The sequence below is a fragment of the Rhinopithecus roxellana genome, chromosome 4 (assembly GCF_007565055.1).
Source record: "Rhinopithecus roxellana isolate Shanxi Qingling chromosome 4, ASM756505v1, whole genome shotgun sequence".
Classification (NCBI taxonomy): Eukaryota; Metazoa; Chordata; class Mammalia; order Primates; family Cercopithecidae; genus Rhinopithecus; species Rhinopithecus roxellana.
The window spans coordinates 25,685,742-25,706,595 of NC_044552.1; the positions used below are offsets into that span (position 1 = coordinate 25,685,742).

The 20,854-nt window shown below is 51.7% G+C and overlaps 1 protein-coding gene across 6 annotated transcripts in view; it reads right to left on the reverse strand.

Annotated features, from left to right (window-relative positions):
* The window catches only part of LOC104674099 (tenascin-X), a 69,169-nt gene extending 53,261 nt beyond the window's left edge, over window positions 1-15,908 (reverse strand). For 4 of the 6 annotated variants that reach the window (XM_030928290.1, XM_030928292.1, XM_030928291.1 and 1 more), the window contains exons 1-4: window positions 15,736-15,908; window positions 4,281-4,691; window positions 2,091-3,929; window positions 1,557-1,672 (exon numbers count right to left, since the gene is read on the reverse strand). In XM_030928290.1, coding sequence (XP_030784150.1) covers window positions 1,557-1,672; window positions 2,091-3,929; window positions 4,281-4,683 — 2,358 coding nt within the window. In that variant the 5' untranslated portion in view covers window positions 4,684-4,691; window positions 15,736-15,908. The remainder of the gene's footprint in view (window positions 1-1,556; window positions 1,673-2,090; window positions 3,930-4,280; window positions 4,692-15,735) is intronic. The other 2 variants (XM_030928293.1, XM_030928294.1) reach the window with 2 other exon arrangements.
* Between the last annotated feature and the right edge of the window lie 4,946 nt (window positions 15,909-20,854).

The window sequence follows — 20,854 nt, forward strand, 5'->3', positions numbered from 1 at the left end:
GAGGTGGGCAGATCACTTGAGCCCAGGAGTTCAGGACCAGCCTGGGCATGCAACATGGAGAAACCCTATCTCTACTAAAAATACAAACATTAGTAAGCTAAGGTGGTGCACACCTGTAGTCCCAGCTACTTGGGAGGCTGAGGTAAGAGGATGACCTAAGCCTGGGATGCAGAGGTTGTAGTGAGCTGAGATGGCACCACTGCACTCGAGCCTGGGCCACAGGGCGAGACTCCGTCTCAAGAAAAAAAAAAAAAAAAAAAGAGCAAGTTGGAGGCAGACAGAGAAAAAACTGGTTTGCATGTGCTGATGACAAGGAGATGGGAGATGAAGTTCACAGACTCAAAATTGTTGCAACAGCCTAGACAGCTTGGCCCAAACCAAAAAAGATAACATTGAACAGGGCCAAATGCAAAGGCCTATATTTAGGTGAAAAAAAAGAAGTGTATATAGTTGAATGTTGTCTTCTTTCCTTCCATCTTTTTTCCCTGCTAATCTGTATTTTCTAAGTTTTCTGCACTGGGCCTATATTACTTTTATAATTAAAAGTTACTTTAAAAACCAAATATGACCAAAACAGCTACCCACTTTTGTGACTACAAGTTAATATATGCCAACTCTGAGAAAAGTGTCCGTAAATCCAGAGTAAGCCAGTGGGCCCCTCTCTGCCCCCACATTTTGGGGGCACATGAAAAAAGCAAGAGTCACAGGAAGGTAAAGTATTCAGAGAACAAAGACTTAGAGAAAAGGGGTGAAGAAACTGGGAGGTGCCGGGCGCGGTGGCTCACGCCTGTAATCCCAGCACTTTGGGAGGCCGAGACGGGCGGATCACAAGGTCAGGAGATCGAGACCATGGTGAAACCCCGTCTCTACTAAAAATACAAAAAATTAGCCGGGCGCGGTGGCGGGCGCCTGTAGTCCCAGCTACTCTGGAGGCTGAGGCAGGAGAATGGCGTGAACCCGAGAGGCGGAGCTTGCAGTGAGCCGAGATCGCGCCACTGCACTCCAGCCTGGGCGACAGAGCGAGACTCCGTCTCAAAAAAAAAAAAAAAAAAAAAAAAAAAAAAAAAAAAAAAAAAAAAAAAAAAAGAAACTGGGAGGTTTTGCTTGAGGAATGAAGACACCAGGTTGGTGTCTGCAAATACCTGAAGGCCTGTGGTGTAGGACACAGGGAAAGCAAAAAACATTCCAGCTGCTGATGACTACCCAGCTAGGGCCAACGGACAGGTGCTAGAATGGGGGCAGACGGATTCTGCAACAACAACAACTAACAGTGATGACCAACAATGGACTGGGCAGCCTCAGGAAGTATTGAGCTCTCTGTTACTAAGTGTTCCAACTGTGTGGGACCAATGCTTGCTGGAGATGCTGCAGAGGCCTCAGTGCCCAGTGTCAAGCAGGCTAAGAAAGCCTTTACAGCAGCTTCAGGAACCTAGCCATCTGGACTCAACCAATGATTACCTAGAACTTCCTCCAGGAGGTGAGCCCTGCCCACCCCCCCCCCCCCCCCACCCATCCTGCTCACTCAGTCCCCTCCTGGAGCTTGGCATCTCTCTCACCGTGGGGATGAATTGAATTTCATAGGCATCCACAGGGCCAGGAGCCGGGGTCCACTCTGTCCGAACTGTTGTCTCCTCCAAGAGATGCATCCTCATGCCCTCAATGGCTGGCACCTCTGCCCAAGAGAATGGGGTAGGAAAAGCTGGTTAGCACAAGGCAACCATCCCCACCCACAGCCCCTTTTACTCAGGGACATCCAAGAGGCCCATCCCAACTCCCACTCCTCTCTGCTAGTGGAGAATAGCTGACAGAGGGCTGAACGGGGCTTGGCCACCTTCATCTTCTCTTCATCATCGGGAGCACAGAATTTCCCTAAATCCAACTAAATAAGTCCCAACCTGCTCCTCAGAGATCTGAAGGCCAGTCCTGCCCACTGGCGAGCCCTGCCCCTGTGGTTCTGCTGCCCCTGGTGGACACTGGCTCCTCCGAATGACATGCCCTCCCTCCACTCTTCCTCAGGCTCAGATCTTCCCCATGGCTTCTGTTCACAGAATCGCAGCCCCAGAGCACACTGGGGAAGGCTGCCTGCTCACCTTCCCCGCAGTCTTCGCCAGCATACCCATCTTTGCAGACACAGCTGCCATCGTGACACTCTCCTCGGCCACGGCAGTCCCCTGGGCATGTTTGGATGGCACAGTCAGGGCCTCGGAAGCCCTCTACACACACACACTGGCCTGCCTGGCACAGTTCCCGGGGCCCACAGCCTCCAGGGCAGGCGCTGGCTGGAGGCTCTTCCTGCCCGCAGTCCTCACCGCCATAGCCCACGTGGCACATGCACACTCCCTGCACACAGCGCCCACGTCCCTGGCAGTCAGCCGGGCACATGCGGGTGGCACAGGTGGGGCCAGTGTAGCCTGGGTCGCACAGGCAGCGCCCCTCCTCACAGCGGCCCCTCCCATGGCAGTTGGAGGGGCAGGTGCGGATGCTGCAGTCCTCACCCACGTAGCCTTCCCAACAGATGCACACACCGTCCTGGCACACGCCGTGCTGGCTGCAGTCATTCGGGCACCGCCTCACACCGCAATCCTCACCAGAGTAGCCGTCCTCGCACACACAGCGCCCATCTATGCACTGGCCGCGGCCTCGGCAGCCCCTGGGGCAGCTGCGCGTGCTGCAGTCTTCCCCTGAGTAGCCTGCGTCACACACGCACACGCCATCCTCGCAACTGCCGTGCCCACGGCAGTCCCCGGGACAGCGACGGCTCCCACAGTCCTCACCGGTGAAGCCCGGGTTGCACACGCAGCGGCCATCCACGCAGCGCCCGCGCCCGCGACAGTCGCCAGGACAGGCGCGCGTGCCGCAGTCCCGGCCTGTGTAGCCTGGCCAACACACGCAGCGGCCACTCTCACAGCGGCCCCGGCCACGACAGTCTCCAGGACAGCTGCGCACACCGCAGTCCTCGCCGCTGTAGCCCGCGTTGCAAACACACACGCCGTTCTCGCAGCGCCCGCGACCTCTACAGTCGCGTGGGCAGGCGCGCGAGCCGCAGTCGAGTCCAGTGTACCCTGGCCAGCACACGCAGCGGCCGTCCTCACAGTGGCCCCTTTGGCTGCAGTCGCCAGGGCAGCTGCGCACGCCGCAATCGTCCCCGCTGTAGCCCGTGTCGCAAATGCATTCGCCGTCCTCGCAGCGCCCGCGGCCCCGGCAGTCCCTCGGACATGTCCGCGTGCTGCAGTCCTCGCCTGTGTACCCTGGCCAGCACACGCAGCGGCCGTCCACGCAGCGCCCGCCCTCACCACAGTCCCAGGGGCAGTTCCGCGTACCACAGTCCTCGCCAGTGTAGCCGGCGTCACACACGCAGCGCCCGTCCTCGCAGCGTCCCCTCTGGCTGCAGCCCCGAGGGCAGCTCCTCACCCCACAGTCCTCGCCAGTGTAGCCAGGGTTGCACACGCAGCGCCCATTCTCACAGCGCCCCCTCTGACTGCAACCGCGAGGGCAGCTCCTCATGCCACAGTTCTCACCAGTGTAGCCTGGATCACACACGCAGCGCCCATCCTCACAGCGTCCCCTCTGGCTGCAACCCCGAGGGCAGGAGCGCTGGCTGCAGTCGGGGCCTGAGAAACCTGCCCGGCACACGCACACGCCCTGCACGCAGCGCCCACGGCCTTGGCAGTCCCCGGGACAGGATGGCCAGCCACAGCTGGGGCCAGTGTAGCCGGGAAAGCACACGCAACGACCGCGGACACAGCGACCCTGATCATTGCAGTCATCTGGGCAGGAGCCTGAGGCTGAGGGTGGGGAGGAGGGAGGAATCTCAGCATCTGTGGGGTCTGAGCAGGTGGGCCCACCCCAGCCTGGCTCACAGGAACAGGTGCAGCGGCTCAGATCAAACACACCATGCAGACTGCAGAGGGTCCGCACATCTGTCTGACCTGGAGTATGAGGGAGAGGCAGGTCTCAGTCTCTCTCCTGGGAGAGAGGCTGAACCTATATAGTGCTCCTATGTGCAGGTCCCCTAGCCAGGCCAGCCTCATCTCATGAGGCCGTGTCTGCTCCCAGTTGCTAATATGTGTAATGTGTGCAGCCTCTCAGGGCCCTCGCGTATGCTTTAGTTGACATGTAGTCCAGCTCTGCTCTCCAAGTTGTGTTCTGGGCTGCATCCACACCTCTAAGGGTGAGGCAGCAGTGCCTTCTTCTAATTCATACCAAGGACCTTTATAGACTAGCAATGCCCACCCCACCCTAACACACCTCTCCACCCTCTTCTGTGATGACCTGCTCACCTGTGCCAGCCTGGGCAGCAGTAGGACAACATCCCCCAGTGCACTGTTCCTTGAGCCCCTTCACCAACTCCTCCAGGATCTCTAGCCGGACCCTCAGGGCCTGCACCTCTGAAGCAGGGACTGGGGGCTCAGTGCCTGGGGGACAGCCACAGCCAGTGGAAGGGGGCAGGTTAATGCGGTGGGTGAATACCACCTGCTTCTCCCCTCCTTCCACTGTGTGCTCATAAAGCTGAGAAGAGGGGCTTCCCCCTCCTGCCCCCACCGTGCGGCCCCCTGGCTGGGGAGGGGGCCGGGGGGCTGGCAGTGTCACATTGGACCGTGAAGAGAAGGGGCCTGCTCTGGCTGTGCCCAGTAGCACCAGGAGAGTCAGGCTGGAGGTTAGAGCATACTGGGCTGGCATCATTCAGGAGGCTGCAGGGAGAAAGGGCAGGTATGAGAGCAGCTTCAAAAAGGAGACAAAATGAATCCTCCAGCGCATACCCACAGTCCCACCACCCACAAGGAATCTACCCAACTCACATGCATGTAAAAATGCACATTCAGCCCAACCCTAAAGGATACCCTCCCTGGGAAGTCTCTTCTTTACCTCTCTGATACCATTTAGTTACCCTGCTCCTCACCCCCTTTTCTACTGTGTTCCCCTACACTGGGTTTTTGTTGTTGTTGTTTTGTTTGTTTTGTTTTTGAGATGGAGTTTCACTCTTGTGCCCAGGCTGGAGTGCAATGGTGCAATCTCAGCTCATCACAACCTCCGCCTCCTAGGTCCAAGTGATTCTCCTGCCTCAGCCTCCTCAGTAGCTGGGACTACAGGCATGCCCCACCATGTCCGGCTAATTTTGTACTTTTAGTAGAGATGGGGTTTCTCCATGTTGGTCAGGTTGGTCTCGAACTCCTAACCTCAGGTGATCTGCTCACCTCAGCCTCCCAAAGTGCTGGGATTACAGGCGTGAGCCACCATGCCTGGCCCTACATTGGTGTTTTGTTTTTCCCACGAGCACTACAAGCTCTCACTACTCCAAGGGCCTTTGCATCGTGTGTTCCCTACGTCTGGGATGCTCTTCACTCTTAAGTCTGGCTCCATCTTCAAATCTTAACTCCCAATTAGGGCAGTCTTCCATTACTCTCTATCACAAAATCCTGTTCCTGTTCTTCATGGCATTTACTGCTGCCTGAGTTATCTGTTTACTTGTTTATTACCTTTCTCTCAATACTAGAATGGGAGCTCCATGAGAACAAGGACCTCATCTATCCCAGAACTGCTGTATACTTGTGTCTGGCACATAAATGTTCTGACACATTAATGTTGAATGAATTAGCGGATGAGTACCTAGGGCCAATCCTTCCCCAAACACCTGGATCCCAGCTCCTACTGTCTCTCTCATTTTTTTTTTTTTTTTTTTTTTAGAATCTTACTGTGTTGCCCAGGCTGGAATGCAGTGGTGTGATCTTGGCTCACTGCAACCTCTGCCTCCTAGCTCAAGTGATTTTCCTGCCTCGGCCTCCCGAGTAGCTGGGATTATAGGTGCCCGCCACCATGCCCTGCTAATTTTTGTATTTTTAGTAGAAATGAGGTTTCACCATGTGGGCAGGCTGGTCTCAAACTCCCGACCACAAGTGATCTGCCCGCCTCGACATCCCAAAGTGCTGGGATTACAGGCATGAGCCACCACGTGACCTCTTTCTCTTTTTAATATTGAGACAGGATCTTGCTCAACCCCCTGGTTAAGGCTGGACTTGAACTCCTGGGCTCAAGCCATCCTCCCACCTCAGCCTCCCAGGTAGCTGGGATTAAAAGCATGAGCCACCACGCCTGACTTCTCTCTCTTTTTTATTCAACTCCTCACTCTCAACTGGATCCTTGCTCAAATATCTCCGATTGAAAACAAAACAAACAAACAAACAAAACCCCTCTTCCTCAGGACTTACAAGATCAAATATCAAGACTTATTTTAAAGGTGCAAGGATAGACAGATGAAACAGAAGAGGGCCCAGAAACAGGCCCACACATATGTGGTCACCTAATTAATGGCAAAAGTGCCCCTGCAGTTAAGAGGAGAAAGGATGGTATTTTTAGTTACTGGTGCTGGATCAATCCAATATCCCTAAGTAAAAAAAAAAAAAAAAGCAAAACAAAACAAAACAAAAAACAGTCATTCTCCACCTTATGTCTGATATACTGAAATAATTTGAGATGAACCCAGGACCTAAATATGAAAAGTAAGGCAATATCTTTCATAGCAATATCTTACAGAAGAAAGAATTTCTGACCTTGGAGTAAGCAAGATTTCTTTCTTTTTTTCAAGACTGAGTCTCGCTCTGTCGCCCAGAGTAGAGTGCACTGGTGCTATCTCAGCTCGCTGCAACCTCTGTCTCCCAGGTTCAAGTGATTCTCCTACCTCAGACTCCTTAGTAGCGGGGATTACAGACATCTGCCCCCACACCCGGCTATTTTTTGTATTTTTAGTAGAGACGGGGTTTCACCATGTTGGCCCGGCTGGTCTCAAACTCCTGAACTCAGGCAATCTGCCTGCCTCAGCTTCCCAAGTGCTAGGATTACAGGCTTGAGTCACTGCACCCAGCCGCAAGATTTCTTAAGTAAAACACACACAAAACCTAACCATAGGCCGGGTGCAGTAGCTCATATCTGTAATCACAGCACTTCGGGGGGCTTAAGTGGGAGAACTGCATGACCCCAGGAGTTGAAGACCAGGCTAGGCAAGACAGTGAGACTCTGTCTCTACAAATAACAGAAAGAATTCGCTGGGTGTGGTGGTACATCTGTAGTCCCAGCTACTCAGGGGCTGAGGAGGGAGGATCACTTGAGTCTGGGAGGTTGAGGCTATGGTGAGCTGTGAGCATGCCACTGCACTCCAGTCTGGGCAACAGAGCTGACACCCTGTTTCAAAAAATAAAAAAACAAAAAGAAGAAAACAAAACAAAACAAAATTTCAGGTCATCAAATTACATCATTAAGAGACTAAGAAGGCTGCTGGGTGCGGTGGTTCACGCCTGTAATCCCAGCACTTTGGGAGGTCAAAGCAGGTGGATCACGAGGTCAAGAGTTCGAGACCAGCCTGGCCAACATGGTGAAACTCCATCTCCACTAAAAATCCAAAAATTAGCCGGGTGTGGTAGTGGGCGCCTGCAATCCCAGCTACTCAGGAGGCTGAGGAGGAGAATCGCTTGAAACCGGAGGCAGAGGTTGCAGTGAGCTGAGATCATCACACTGCACTCCAGCCTGAGCAGAAGAGTGAAACTCCGTCTCAAAAAACAAACGCTGAAAAACAAAACAACAAGCCAAAATCAGGAAACCCAGTTTTTTCAATTGTCAAAAGACAATGGGTACTCCAGAAAAGAATACAGCCAAAGGGTCAACAAACACTTTCTTTATTTTACCTGGGCTCAAGTGATTCTCCTGCCTCAGCCTCTGGAGTAGCTAGGATTACAGGCATGCACCTCCATGCCCAGCTCATTTTTTTGTAGAGATGGAGTCTTGCTCTGTCGCCCAGGCTGCAGTGCAGTGGCGCAATCTCGGCTCACTATAAGCTCCACCTGCCAGGTTCAAGCCATTCTCCTGCCTCAGCCTCCCGAGTAGCTGGGACTACAGGCACCTGCCACCACGCCTGGCTCATTTTTTTGTATTTTTAGTAGAGACGAGGTTTTACCATGTTAGCCAGGATGGTCTCTATTTCCTGACCTTGTGATCTACCCACCTGGGCCTCCCAAAGTGCTGGGATTACAGGCGTGAGCCACCGCACCCAGGGTTTTTTCTTTTTTTTTGGTAGAGACAGGGTTTCACCAAGTTGGCCAGGCTGGTCTCAAACTCCTGACCTCAAGTGATCCACCTGCCTTGGCCTCCCAGAGTTACTGGGATTACAGGCGTGGGCCACCACACCCAGTCTATTTCATTTTATTTTAAGATAAACTCTACCTCAGTCACCCAGGCTGGAGCACAGTGGCACAATCACAGCTCACTGCAGCCTCAAACTCCTGGGCTCAAGTGATCCTCCTGCCTCGGCCTCCAGAGTAGCTGGAACTACAGATGGGCATCACCATGCCTGGCTAATTTTTAAATTTTTTGTAGAGATGGGATCTTGCTATGTTGCCAAGGCTGGCCTTGAACTCTTGGCCTCAAGCAATCCTCCTGCCTCACCCTCCAGAGTAGCTGGGCTTACAGGTGTGTGCCACTGCACCCAGCTCCAAGAAGCATTTTAAAAGATGCACAAAATCACTAGTCATCAGGTAAATGTACATTAAAACCACAATGAGATGCCACTAAATATCCTCCAGAATGCTTGTCCCTCTTCAAAGAGGCTGTCGTTGCTCAATATTGGCAAGAATGTGAAGCAACTGGAATTCTCACCTGTTGCAAGTGGGAGCATATATTAGTGCAAACACTGGAAAGTTGTTTAGTAGTATCTGCTAAAACATATAGTCTATAACCCAGATATCTATAACTAAATATCCAATGGGAATGACTGCATAGTTCTTCCAAAAGATGTAGACAATAATGTTCATGAGATTTATTCCTATATTAGCCAAAACTGAAAGCAACTCAAGTGTCCATTCATAAAGTGGATAAATTGTGCCAGAGTCATACAATGGAATACTATACAGCAAAAAAAAAAAAAAAAAAAAGAAGAAGAAGAAAAAAAAAACACCCTATTGCTACATGCAACATGGGTGAATTTCACACACACAGTGCTGAGCAAAAAATACCACACACAGAAAGAGAACACTCTTATAATCTTATATACCATTCCTGAGCTACAAAAAAAAAAAAAAAAAAAAAAAAAAAAAGAAAGAAAGAAAGAAAGAAAGAAAGAAAAGAAAAAAGAAAACACTCTGAATGACGTCATTTATATGAGGTTCAAAAACAGGCAGAGGCTGGGTGCGGTGGCTCAAGCCTGTAATCCCAGCACTTTGGGAGGCCAAGGCAGGCGGATCACAAAGTCAAGAGGTGGAGACCATCCTGGCCAACATGGTGAAACCCTGTCTCTACTGAAAATACAAAAATTAGCTGGGCATGGTGGCATGCACCTGTAGTCCCAGCTACTTGGGAGGCTGAGGCAGAAGAACTGCTTGAATCCCGGAGGTGGAGGTTGCAGTGAACCAAGATCATGCCACTGCACTCCAGCCTGGCAACAGAGCGAGACTCTATCTCAAAAAACAAACAAACAAACAAACAAACAAACAAAAACAGGCAGAGTTAATCTTTACTTTTAGAAGATAGGATAGGATTACTTGTAGGGATTATTGACCGCAAGGAGTCATATTTCTGGAAATATTTTGTATCTTAATCTGGGTGGTTACATAGATGTATACATATTCAGAAATTCGTTGAGCTGCACACTTAAGACTTTTGAATTTTGCTGTATAAAAATTGAACCATGGCTGGGTGTGGTGGCTCATGCCTGTAATCCCAGCACTTTGGGAGGCCAAGGTGGGCAGATCACTTGAGGTCAGGGGTTCAAAACCAGCCTGGCAAACATGATGAAACCCATCTCTACTAAAAATACAAAAAAAAAATTAGCTGGGCATGGTGGCAGGTGCCTGTAATCCCAGCTACTTGGGAGGCTGAGGCAGGAGAATTGCTTGAACCTGGGAGGCAAAGGTTGCAATGGACTGAGATCATGCCATTGCACTCCAGCCTGGGCAACAGAGAGAGACTCCATTTAAAAAAAAAAAATTAAACCTTAAAAAACCTTTCCCCAATCTCACACCCCCTCCAGCCACCACATATTTCTCTCCTCTACTTCACGGCCACAGTTGTCAAGATTTATCTGTATTTGGTGTTTCCATTTCCCTATAGCCCATGCATGCCTCAATCCACTCTACTCCCTCCAACCCACCAAACATCTCCCTCTAAGGCTTCCCAATGACTTTGGTGCTACAAAATCTAAGAGACATTTGTCTTCATCTTGCTTGACCTTCTACTTCTCTCAAAGTCACTGGACACAGTTCACCGTATCTTCTTCTTCTTTTTTTCTTTTTTTTTTTTTTTTGAGATGGAGTCTCACTTTGTCGCCCAGGCTGGAATGCAGTTACACGATCTCCACTCACTGCAACCTCTACCTCCGAGTTCAAGCGATTCTCCTGCCTCAGCCTCCCGAGTAGCTGGGACTACAGGTGCCTGCTACCACGCCTGGCTAATTTTTTATTTTTAGTAGAGATGGGGTTTCACCATGTTGGCCAGGCTGGTCTTGAACTCCTGACTTCAGGTGATCTGCCCGCCTCAGCCTCCCAAAGTGCTGGGGTTACAGGCATGAGCCACTGCGCCTGGCCCTTTTCTTTTAAAACATTCTGTATCCATGCTGACCAGTATGGTAGCCAGGAGGGATAGGAGGCTCTGCAACACTTGAGATGTGACTAGAATGACCAAGTAACTGAATTTTATTCAGTATTTTTAAAAGCTCCCCAGATGATTGTAATGTGCAACAAATTTCTACTAAATTAATAGACCTGCTGCTCTAGTCATCCACATGGTACCTTCATCCAGACTCATGACTTCAATTTCCAAACTATACACCAACTTGTAAAACACTCCCGTCATCTTCCTCTCACTCCACGGCAATATATCCACCTGCCTACTTGGCATCTCCACTTGGGCACCTCAAATTCACCATGCCTGTAACTGAATTCACAGTCACTTTCCTGTATCCCATTCCCTCCCAGAATTCCCCATTGAAACTCAGAGCCCCGCCATTCATCCAGCTTTACAAGCCAGAAACCTAACAGCCCATTCAATGCCACCATATTTCCTTGTATCTACCTGTATTTTCTCATAAACATCTCTTTAATTCATTTCCTTCTCTCTCACTTACCTTTGTTCTAATCCAAACTTCCATCTGCCTCTTGCCTGACAACTGCAACTGCCTCCTGGCTGCATTTTTTTTTTTTTTTTTTTTTTTTTTTTGAAGCAGGGTCTCACTCTGTCACCTAGGCTGGAGTGCAGTGGTGCAATCATAGCTCACTGCAGCATTGACCTGTGCTCAAGCAATCCTCCCACCTCAGCCTCCTGCGTAGTTGGGACTACAGGTGTGTGCCATCGCACTCAGCTAATTTTTAAATTTTTTTTTTTTTTTTGTAGAGACAGGATCTTTCTATGTTGCCCGGGCTGGCCTTGAACTCTTGAGCTCAAGCAATCCTCCCACCCCAGCCTCCCAATGTGCTGGGATTACAGGTGTGAGCCACTGTGTCCAGCCCTGACTCTTCCCTTTGCTTCTACCCTTGTTCTCTACAGTCTCACAAACGCAATCAGGATGTCCCTCTCCTCAAAATGCTTCAGTGCCTCCCTTCCAAATTCTCTTAGAACACTGACAAACAGCCCTACCATCATGTGTCCCCTGCCCCCACTTCACCTCCCATAACATTTCCCTCCCTCCCTCCATTCCAGCCCCATTGACCTTCAAGTCCCTCACATTCTCTGTGCCCATCCTCAACCCCAGACCTTTGTATACGCTGTTCCATCCGTGTGGAACACTGTTCCCTTCTCTCTAGGCCTTCTCATCCTTCAGGTCTCAGCCTGCCATTTTTTTCACAGGGAAGTTTTCCTGACCAGGTCAGGTCCTCCTACCATGTGGTATCACAGCATCACACCATTCTCACTTGCAGCATTTATAACAATTTGCAATCATATATAAATAAATTTTTTTTTTATTTTTTGAAGTCCAAAATAATATATAAATATACGGTGAGATTATTTTATTACTTTCTTGCCCACTAGACTATAAAGTCCATGAGGGCAGGCATGGCACCTATTTTTCTTTCTTGGCTGCTGTATCCTTGCATCTGGCACATAAGTGGTGCTCCATAAATGTTTACCGACTATATGAATGAATGAAAAGTTCAATATAAACACAGGACTAGCATTAAGGCTGGAACCAAGGGCAGGACCAAGGTCAGGGCTAGGACCACGGACAGTGTCTGGGAATGGAAGTTGGTTAGACACAGTCACCAGGGCAGAGGCAGAATCAGAGGCCAGGCCAGGGGAGATCCTGGCAGGACCAGATGGTACAAGCACTTTGGAAAACTGTTTGACAGAATCTACTAAAGGTACTAAAGCTGAACCCATGCAAACCCTATGACCCTGCAATTCTACTCCTAGGAATATACCTAACATAGCAGTACTGCTCATAATAGTCCCAAACTGTGAACTACCCAACCATTTCACATTAGTAGAATAGATTAAATAAATTGTGGTTTATTCACACCGTGGAATAAAATAAAGCAGAAATGAACTATAGTTATATGCAGTAGGGTGATGGATCTTACTAAGATGAGGTTGAACAAAAGCCAGACACAGGAAAGAGTATGCTGCATAGTTCTGTTTATGTGAAGTTTGAGGAGAGGCAACATTAATTTGTAGTGCTCCAAGTCAGAAGTGTGATATTCTTGAGGGGGCAGTGACTAGTAGCGGCATGGTGGGGGGGCTTCTGGGAGCCTAAAGGTGTCTTATTTCTTGATCTGGATGATGGTTACCCACTTGTGTGTGTTTGTGGAGTTTACTGAGGCAGGGATTGGGGAGCACACAGAGACAAGAGGTGGGAAGAAAGGTAGTAGGGGGGTCCCAGGATGAGACAGGAGAGAGGGCTATGGCGAACAGCAGTGTGAGGGGCCAGGCAGGATTCAGCTCGGGTGAAGAGTTGAGATGCTGAAAGGTGCCCAGTTCTTCCAGACCAGAGGCTGGGGGAAGGAGGAGGGTAGGGTGGGTGTGGAAATGCTGACCAGTGAGGAGTGGGGGATGTGTCACTGGTAGGCGGAGGTGACTGTGACACACACACACCTCCGCCCAACACACACACATCTTCTGGCTTTCAACTCTTAAACTTTTCTCCTGGATCAGAGAAAAAGGAGTTTTCAGGGCTACCAGCCATCACATTCTACTACCAGCCAGCAAGAGACGGAAACAGAGCTGAACAGGGACAGAGTGTTTCCACACCAAGAGGTTCCCCACCCAAGAAAGCCCAGGCTGAGAGGCTTGGCACACAGAGAGCTGCCTTTCCTGTCCCCCCAGCCCTTCTCTCAGCCTGGAGTGTACCTTTGGGTAAGAGATGGGCTCTGGCTGACCCTCAAATCCTGTCACTTTGTGTCTAAGGCCATGCAAATCACTCCCACACCATGGGAGCGCTGGCACAACTATGTTGTACACTTACAAATATATTAATGTGTGCTCATCCACAAATACAAATACAAATACAAACATACCTGCACAGACACACAAATCCACCCACAAAACCTGCATCCTTGCAGGTACACATACGGGTGCCCATGCACACATGCACACACACTCAATCTCCCCTTCAGGTTTCCTCCACACCTAGTCATTGGGTGATGCCTAAGAAGGCTGATTTCTTGCTGGCTCCAAGGGCAGCTCTGTGAGTGAAAGAACCTGGATGGTGTGAGAGGAACCAAATAGGAGGCCCTTCCCCAGTGGGGAGCAGCGGACACATGGCCTCCACCATACTTCCCCGTACCCCTGGAGGCCTCTGTGAGATGTCCAGTGCCCCTCCCCAAATAATTGGATTCCTCACCTTTCGCTGCACAGTGGGGAAAAGCAGAGAGGGTCTTTGCAGCAGGAAAGAGTGAAGAGAGCTCACCAGCTTTTCTAGAAAGCTGGTGAGATTGGTCTAGAAGAGCACAGCAGCCTCCACTGACCACACATCCAGAGGCTCCTTCCCGATCCCTCCCTGCCCTGTTGCCACCACCCACCCCTCCAGCTCCCCATTCCAGCTCCTGCAAGAATTCTGCTCTTCTCTCAGTGCTGGGCAAGCAAAGAATTGGGTCTCTTGTGTCTCCCCTTCACCATTCCCCCTGCCACTATGTCTGGAGTGGTTCCCTGCAGTGTGTGTTTTGGGGGAGATATGGCCTCACCCTCTTGGCACCCTCCCCACAGCTGGAGGGCTGGCAGGGATGGGGGCATCTTCCCAAACTGTGACTCAGCTTCCTGGGTATTCGGTGTTGTAGCCAACTTTGACACTTTGCTCATTAGGGACTGCACAGGTCCCAAGGGGTGGGGAGAGGGGCTGGCTTCCATAAGAGATGTTCCAGAGATGGGGGTTATGGTCCCACCCCCATGTCTCCCTCTGACCCTCCTGCTACACCCCCAGTTGAATCTGGCAATGAGAGGTGAAGACAGAAGGATTCCAGGAGTGAGACTAAAAAAGGAATGTGGGGGTCCCAGATATTGGGCTGGAACCAGGTGGGAAGGAGGTGTCAGGGAGGGGTAAGTTGGGGAACCCAGATGCCCCTTATTCTGGGGAGCTAATTGGCCTAGGAATGGAAAACTTAAGAGAGAGGATTTCCAGACTCCAGTTGAAAATGGTTAGGGGTGCAATGAGAGACAGGAAGGCAGTTTCTGGTCCTGCACCTAGTGGCCAGGTCTGGAGTGAGCAGAAGGAAGTTTGAAGAATTGAGGTGCTGGGTCCCCAGGGACTTGGAGGCAGGATCAGGGAAAAGAGGAGGGGCTGGAGATGCGGGAAGCAGGGGCGGGGCAGGCGGCAGCTGTGGTGTTTCCGAGTTCCTTCCCAGTAGTTCTCTCAGTTCCACTTCCAGTTGTTTCTATGCCATTAAATTCTTTCCAGGCGAGATAAGGGGCCCGCCCGCCCCACCCGGGGCATGTCACGTGTACTGGTGGGGAGGGCAGGGTGAGGGAGAGCGCGGGTTCAGACAGACAGAGGCAAGGGGAGCCTGGAAGGGGCACAGAGTGAAGACGGAGCCCCTGTGCCCCCAGAGGCATCTCTCAGCCATCCCAGCCCTGCTGAACCGTGAGTCATGAGTGCAGAGCTCTGGCCAAGAACAAGTTTTAGGATCCTCTCTGCAGGCTCTGTGTACTTCCCAGACCCGAGAGTCCTGACTGTCCCATTTCAGTATTTCCTCAAGAGATCTCCCAGACCTCCCTCCCGGCAACTCTCACGCTGCCACCTAGGGAGTCCCCCCATTTGGATGCCCAAAGAAGCACCCTCTGGCACCTCCTGGAGCCTGGAGCCCAGAGCCTGGGCTCAGTTGCTCCAGTCCGACACTTGGGATTCCGCAAGCACTTTCCTTCCGAGGTTCAGCTGGTCACCAGTTCAGCCTAGTCCTATCTTCCCGCTAGCCCCAGCACCTCCAGGGCCCAGGGGCTCACCTCAGCAATAACCACCTCTACCCTGCTTCCACCATCTGACTCTCAGAGTCTCTCGGTTTGTTCCCAGCCCCTCTCAGTTGTCTGCATCCCATCCAAGCCCTGACATACACTGCCCACCCCAACACACACATACCACCCTCTCCTCCCAGACACTCCTTCACAGGGAGCCTGGTTCCCAGTGAATGCTCCTATGTCCTCTGTCCTGAACAGAAGTCCTTGCTCTGGAAGCACTGCTGAGAGCTCACCTGCCACACCTTCACCTGGGGTGTGGGGATAGGCGAGAAATCCTTTGCCTCTCCTTCTGGGTCTCCCCAGAACTCTGTTCCTTACCTGGGCAACCGGGCAGCTGCAGTGCCTCTGCACCTGCTCTGTCCCCAACCCCGGGAGGGCGGCGTCTCAGGGCAGGACAGGGAAGTCTCCCTCACTTGTCCCCTGCAACAGGGGCTGAGCCACAACCGACTGTGGATCTCGGCAGCGACAGTGAGAAGGAGAGAGTCTGCAGCGAGCAGGGGAGGAGAAGGGGAGGACCAGGATGAGGTCAGGGAGGGGAGCGGAGATAGGGCAGGTCCTCCCACCCCTCCCAGACCCTCCCACATGCCACCCCTCCTCTTGTCCTGCCCCACCCCAGCCCCCACTCCCTGTCTAGCATCACTGTCTCACTATACCCTCATCTCAACCCCCAGCCCTGGTCTTACCTCCCATGTCCTTTCCCTATCCCACTTTTAACGCTCACCCTAATTTTTGCCCAACTTGACATCCCCCACCCTTCCTGCCATTTCTTTTTTCCCTACCATTTCCCCACCTGCTGCCCCTCCTCTCTGACCCCGGTGGTTTCCTCTCAGCCTATATCCTTCCTCGTGGCCAGCCCCTTCCCCTCCCTCCCCTATGTTCCCCTCCCATCTCTTCCCAGCTACTGCTCTAGCTTAGATCTTTGGATCACACCCCAAGTCTATCACCCAGCGCTGGCGCCCTCATCCTCTCACCAGTTCTCCCTTGGCAGTCCGGAGCAGGGGGCAGGGGCAGGGGGCAGGAGGCAGGAGGCAACCTCTTTCTCCAACTGGGACTGTCTCTGGGACCCCAAGTCCCCGCCCTGCCCTAGTCCCACCATTTCTATCTACTCTGCTTATCCCGTCGAGCCACCCCTGTCTGCTCTGCTCAGTCCCTCTCCTGTCACTGCCTCCTTTGCATTCTCCTACCTCAGCAAATCCCTAGAGAAAGAGCAGGTGAGGCTTAGGCACTGGCAGGGCAAGGGCTTGGGTGAACACTGGGACAAAGAACCCTTGGGGAGGAAGCTGGCGTTGAGGGGAGACAAGGAAGGAAAGCCTGAAGGTTAGGAAGAAGGTTTAGGGTTGAAGAAAGGGCTAGAGGCAGGAGGCAAATATAAGGTTAGGTCACCTGAACAGAGGGTGAAGTGGTGGAAAGCAGGGTGGGGGGCTGGTGCCTGGGTGTTGCAGGGTAGCAGCAGCAGAGGCGGGGAGAGGTAGGGGCTGGAGGAAATGGGCACTCTGTCTCTGGTCCCAGGCAGAAGACTGACAGCCAGAGGACAGGGGGAACAGGGAGACAGACACATCCCACAAGTCTGTTGGGTGTTTCCCTGGCTTCATCTCCCCATGTGTTGCCCTGACAAGGAGCTGAAAAAGAGACTTTTGCTACAGAGGAGAAATATCCCAGCTGAGTGGGAACCCACTACCCCCAGCTTCACAGTGAGGACTGAGTCTCTCTATCCCGCTGCAAACCTCACCACTGAGGTGTAACTTGGCCAAGTCACAGGTGATAGTGAAAGGGACGTGAAGGAACCTGTATGTGCTTGATTCTGCCACATGGGTGGCGGCCCAGGTGTCTGTACACCAGGTCAGATCCCCATGGTGGCAGGTGTGTGGTGTTCCTGGGTCAGGGCGTGCTTGCATTGCATGTGGCTGGGCCAGATGCCTAGTAAGCTCCATGTGGCCAAGGGCAAAGGCACACATGGGCTTTCGCGTGGGTGTCCCCGTGTGTGTCCGTGTGTCTGGGTGTGTGTGGCTGTTTTTTTCCTGGCTTTGATGGGGAGGATGAAGTCAGCATCTCGGATAGAGCCAGGCTCAGCTTCCTTCCTCTGCCTTGGCCTGAAGCCCCCAGAGCCAGGAGTAGGCAGCAGCTTCCCAAGGATCTCCTGGCAGGAGGTGGGGAGCACAGCAGTGAAAGGATGAGGCAGGGTCTGGAGACAGCGTCGCACACACAGGCCAGAAGAGAGTACGAATTTCCTCTGACCTGTTCAGATTTCTGCTTCATGGTCATATCCTTTTGTGTGTGTGTGCCTATGCCCTATATCCTGGCTTTATTATTTAGGAAGAATGGTCAACATAAGTACATTTGGCACAGAGAGTGGCCAGGGACCCCAGAGAGGAGAGCCAGAGGGATGGTGCTGGGATGTTCTGGAAGCCCACTGTTGGGGTCTCAGAGAGAAAATGTGGGATCCCAGATGTACACAAGCTTATAAGACATCTGGGGAAGCCACTGGACGCTTGGCAGATATAGCTTCAGGTTCTCGAATTATCATTGTTTACCATTTGGTTCATCCTTTGGTTTCCAGGCTCATGGAGAAGCTCATGTCTTATATATTCACATTTTGTAAGAAAAGCACCAAGCCTTGCATAGTGTAGGTGACCAATAAATGCCAAGTCAACACTGAAATGTGAAAGGACTGGGAGAGAGGAGGGGGAAAGAGTAAGGAGTCCAGGCGTGAAGGCAGGGAAGCCCAGTGGTCAGAGGTGGGGTTGGCTTCACTGAGGTGTCCTGGGGGTGGGTAGAAAGGTCAGTGTTGTCGAGAACCATCCACAAGCTCCGGTTGTTCTCTGTATCCTCAGTCCCTGTGTCTTCAGCTCTAAGCCTCCTTCCTTGAATGATCCTCCAAGTTTCTGTCCTGACCTCAGGAGGAAAAGAGATGAAAGATAGAAAAAAGGAAAGGAAAGATAGGGAGGAGAGAAGGCAGACACAGAAGAGTAAGGGCAATTGAGGGCAAGGACCTGAAGGATGAAGACAGGGGAACAAGAGATGCCAGGGGCGGCAGTCCAAGAAAGCAGTCCCAGAGAGGGGAAAGATAGAAAACACTTGTGCCGGGCTTCCGTTTACAAAACAGTTTCCTACACAGTGCGGGCATTAATCCCACTTTGTGGCTGAGGAAACAGAGGCTCATAGACATTAAGGGTCTTGTTCAAGGGACTAAGTTAGTAGTGGTGAAGGTGGGCCTCACCCAGGTGTTCTGATTCCTAAGCCTGTATTCGCTCTCCTTCCCGAACAACTCCAGGAAAGAAAAGGATTGAAGACTTAGGGAACAAACAAACGAAGTGGCTTCTTTGAAGCTCTTGCACAAAGAAGGGTGGAAAATCCAGATTTTTGAAACTTCTTTCTGCATCCAGGTATTGTGTAGATTCAGTTAGAAGAAATGGTATCAGATGGGGAAGGGGGTGGTCAACACTCCATTACTGAGAACTGGGGGTGGGGTGAGGATGGGGAACACAGAACGAAAAGACAGAGCCCAGGATGAAAGATGGGAGAGAACTAAGAGGCTACAGCTGAAAGGGGGGCAAGGGAGCCTCAGAAAGAAGAGTTTGGACCCTTAAAACTTCCTTTGCCTGGAGACATGGGTGTGGGGAGAAGGGAGGAGGAAGGACATTTCTATCTCGTGACAAAAGAAAGTCACACAATTGTTTTGTTCTCTGCTCTGAGGCGGGTGGGCGCCTGTATTTACCAGAGGGACCCAGGTCGCTGTGGCAACCACACATCTGGGCCCCGGCATCCAGATGTGCTGTATCCAGAAGCCATAGCAGAACGATGAGACAAACATCAGGCTCCCCAGTGCTGGCCCCCACAGCTGGGAAGAGGATGGAGAATTGGTGTGGGAAGTGAAGGGAGTGGGGGAAGGAAGGAGGAGGAGAGGACCAAAGTGGGGGAAAAGAGAGGAAACAATGGAAAGGGGCAAGAAATGTGAACGAGGGAGCAGAATGGGAAATAGAAAGGGGGCGGCATGAAAAAGGGAGGTGACAAGCACAGGATCAGCAGCAGCAGCAGATGAAAAGACCAAGAACAACAAAGGAAAAAGACAGTGAATTTAAAAAAATTTTTTTTAAAAATAAGGCCGGCACGGTGACTCATGCCTGTAATCCTAGCACGTTGGGAGGCCGAGATGGGAGGATTGCTTGAGGCCAGGAGTTCAGGACCAGTCTGGGCAACATAGTGAGATCCCACCTCTATTTTTAAATTAAAAAAAAAAAAAATTTAAGACAGTGAAGCAGTGGATGGGGCGGGGCAGATACAACAGAAGAAAAAAATAACAATGAATAATGGGTGAAAAAGAGGTCGTGACAACTGCTAATGAGGCAGAGGGCAAAGAAAGGCAGGAAAGAAGTCTAGAAAGAGGAAGGGAGGGATAATGAGGTCAGGGATGAGAGAGAACAAAAGGCGGGATCCTGAGGAAGAAAAGCAGGAGATAGTGGCATAAGGAAAGCAGAACAGAAAGACAAAGGCATAGGGCAGGAGGGGCCAATGAGGTACAGGAGTGACAGCAGACTGGCATGCTGAGTGGCCTTGGGGGTGTGGCCAGAGGAATGGAGATCCACATGGGCCTAGAGGGCAGCAGCCCAGAGACTGCCCAGCTTTCACCCCGCGTCAGGTACCCACCCACCATCCTTCTCAATCCCTCCCACCACCGCACTCCCTCAGCCAAGAGAGGTCTGATGTCTCATCCACACCAAAGTGCCAGCTGTCCCTTGCCACTTAGCAGAGGAGCAGGATGTCCTACCCCAGGGCCCCCCACTGAGATGCCAGCACTTCAAGTACTTTCCCGAACTGGGGGCAAGAAGGAGGAAGAGCCACTGGACAATGAAACAGTGGAACACAGATTGGATAGAAGTAGAAGAGAGAAGCACAACAGAGATGGAGACAGAAAGGGGCAAGGGATGAGGAAAAGGTGTCTCTATTACGGACCAGGCACTGAGGATGTCATCTTTCATCCTGTCATCAACCCTGATGAGGAGGTAGGAACATCCCATCTTACAGAAAAGGAAACTAAGGCTCAGAATGTTTAAGGACATCTACTAATGAAAGGCAGGGCAGGGAATCCAGCTTAGGTGATGTGCTTCCAAAACCCTTGTTCTCACCGCGCCCCCTCCAGAGACAGGGTGAATAAAGCTCAAGGACTCTGGGATAGAAAGCACAGCTGAGAAGCTGGGTTGCCCTCTGGAGGGAGGAAAGGTCTAGTTCCTGGGAGCCCTGGTTCCAGGTTGCCATAGTTACTTGGTCTGTTTTCACCCCAAACACAGTAATGGGTGACGGCAGCGGGAGGGGTGTGGGGGTTGCCTGGCTGGACACATGAGGTTCTTCCTCCCTCCTTCAGGCCTGGGCCCAGCCCCTGTCCAGTCATCTGGGCATTGAGCCCAGGCCCAGCTCACACCCTCGAGCTGACCCAGGACAC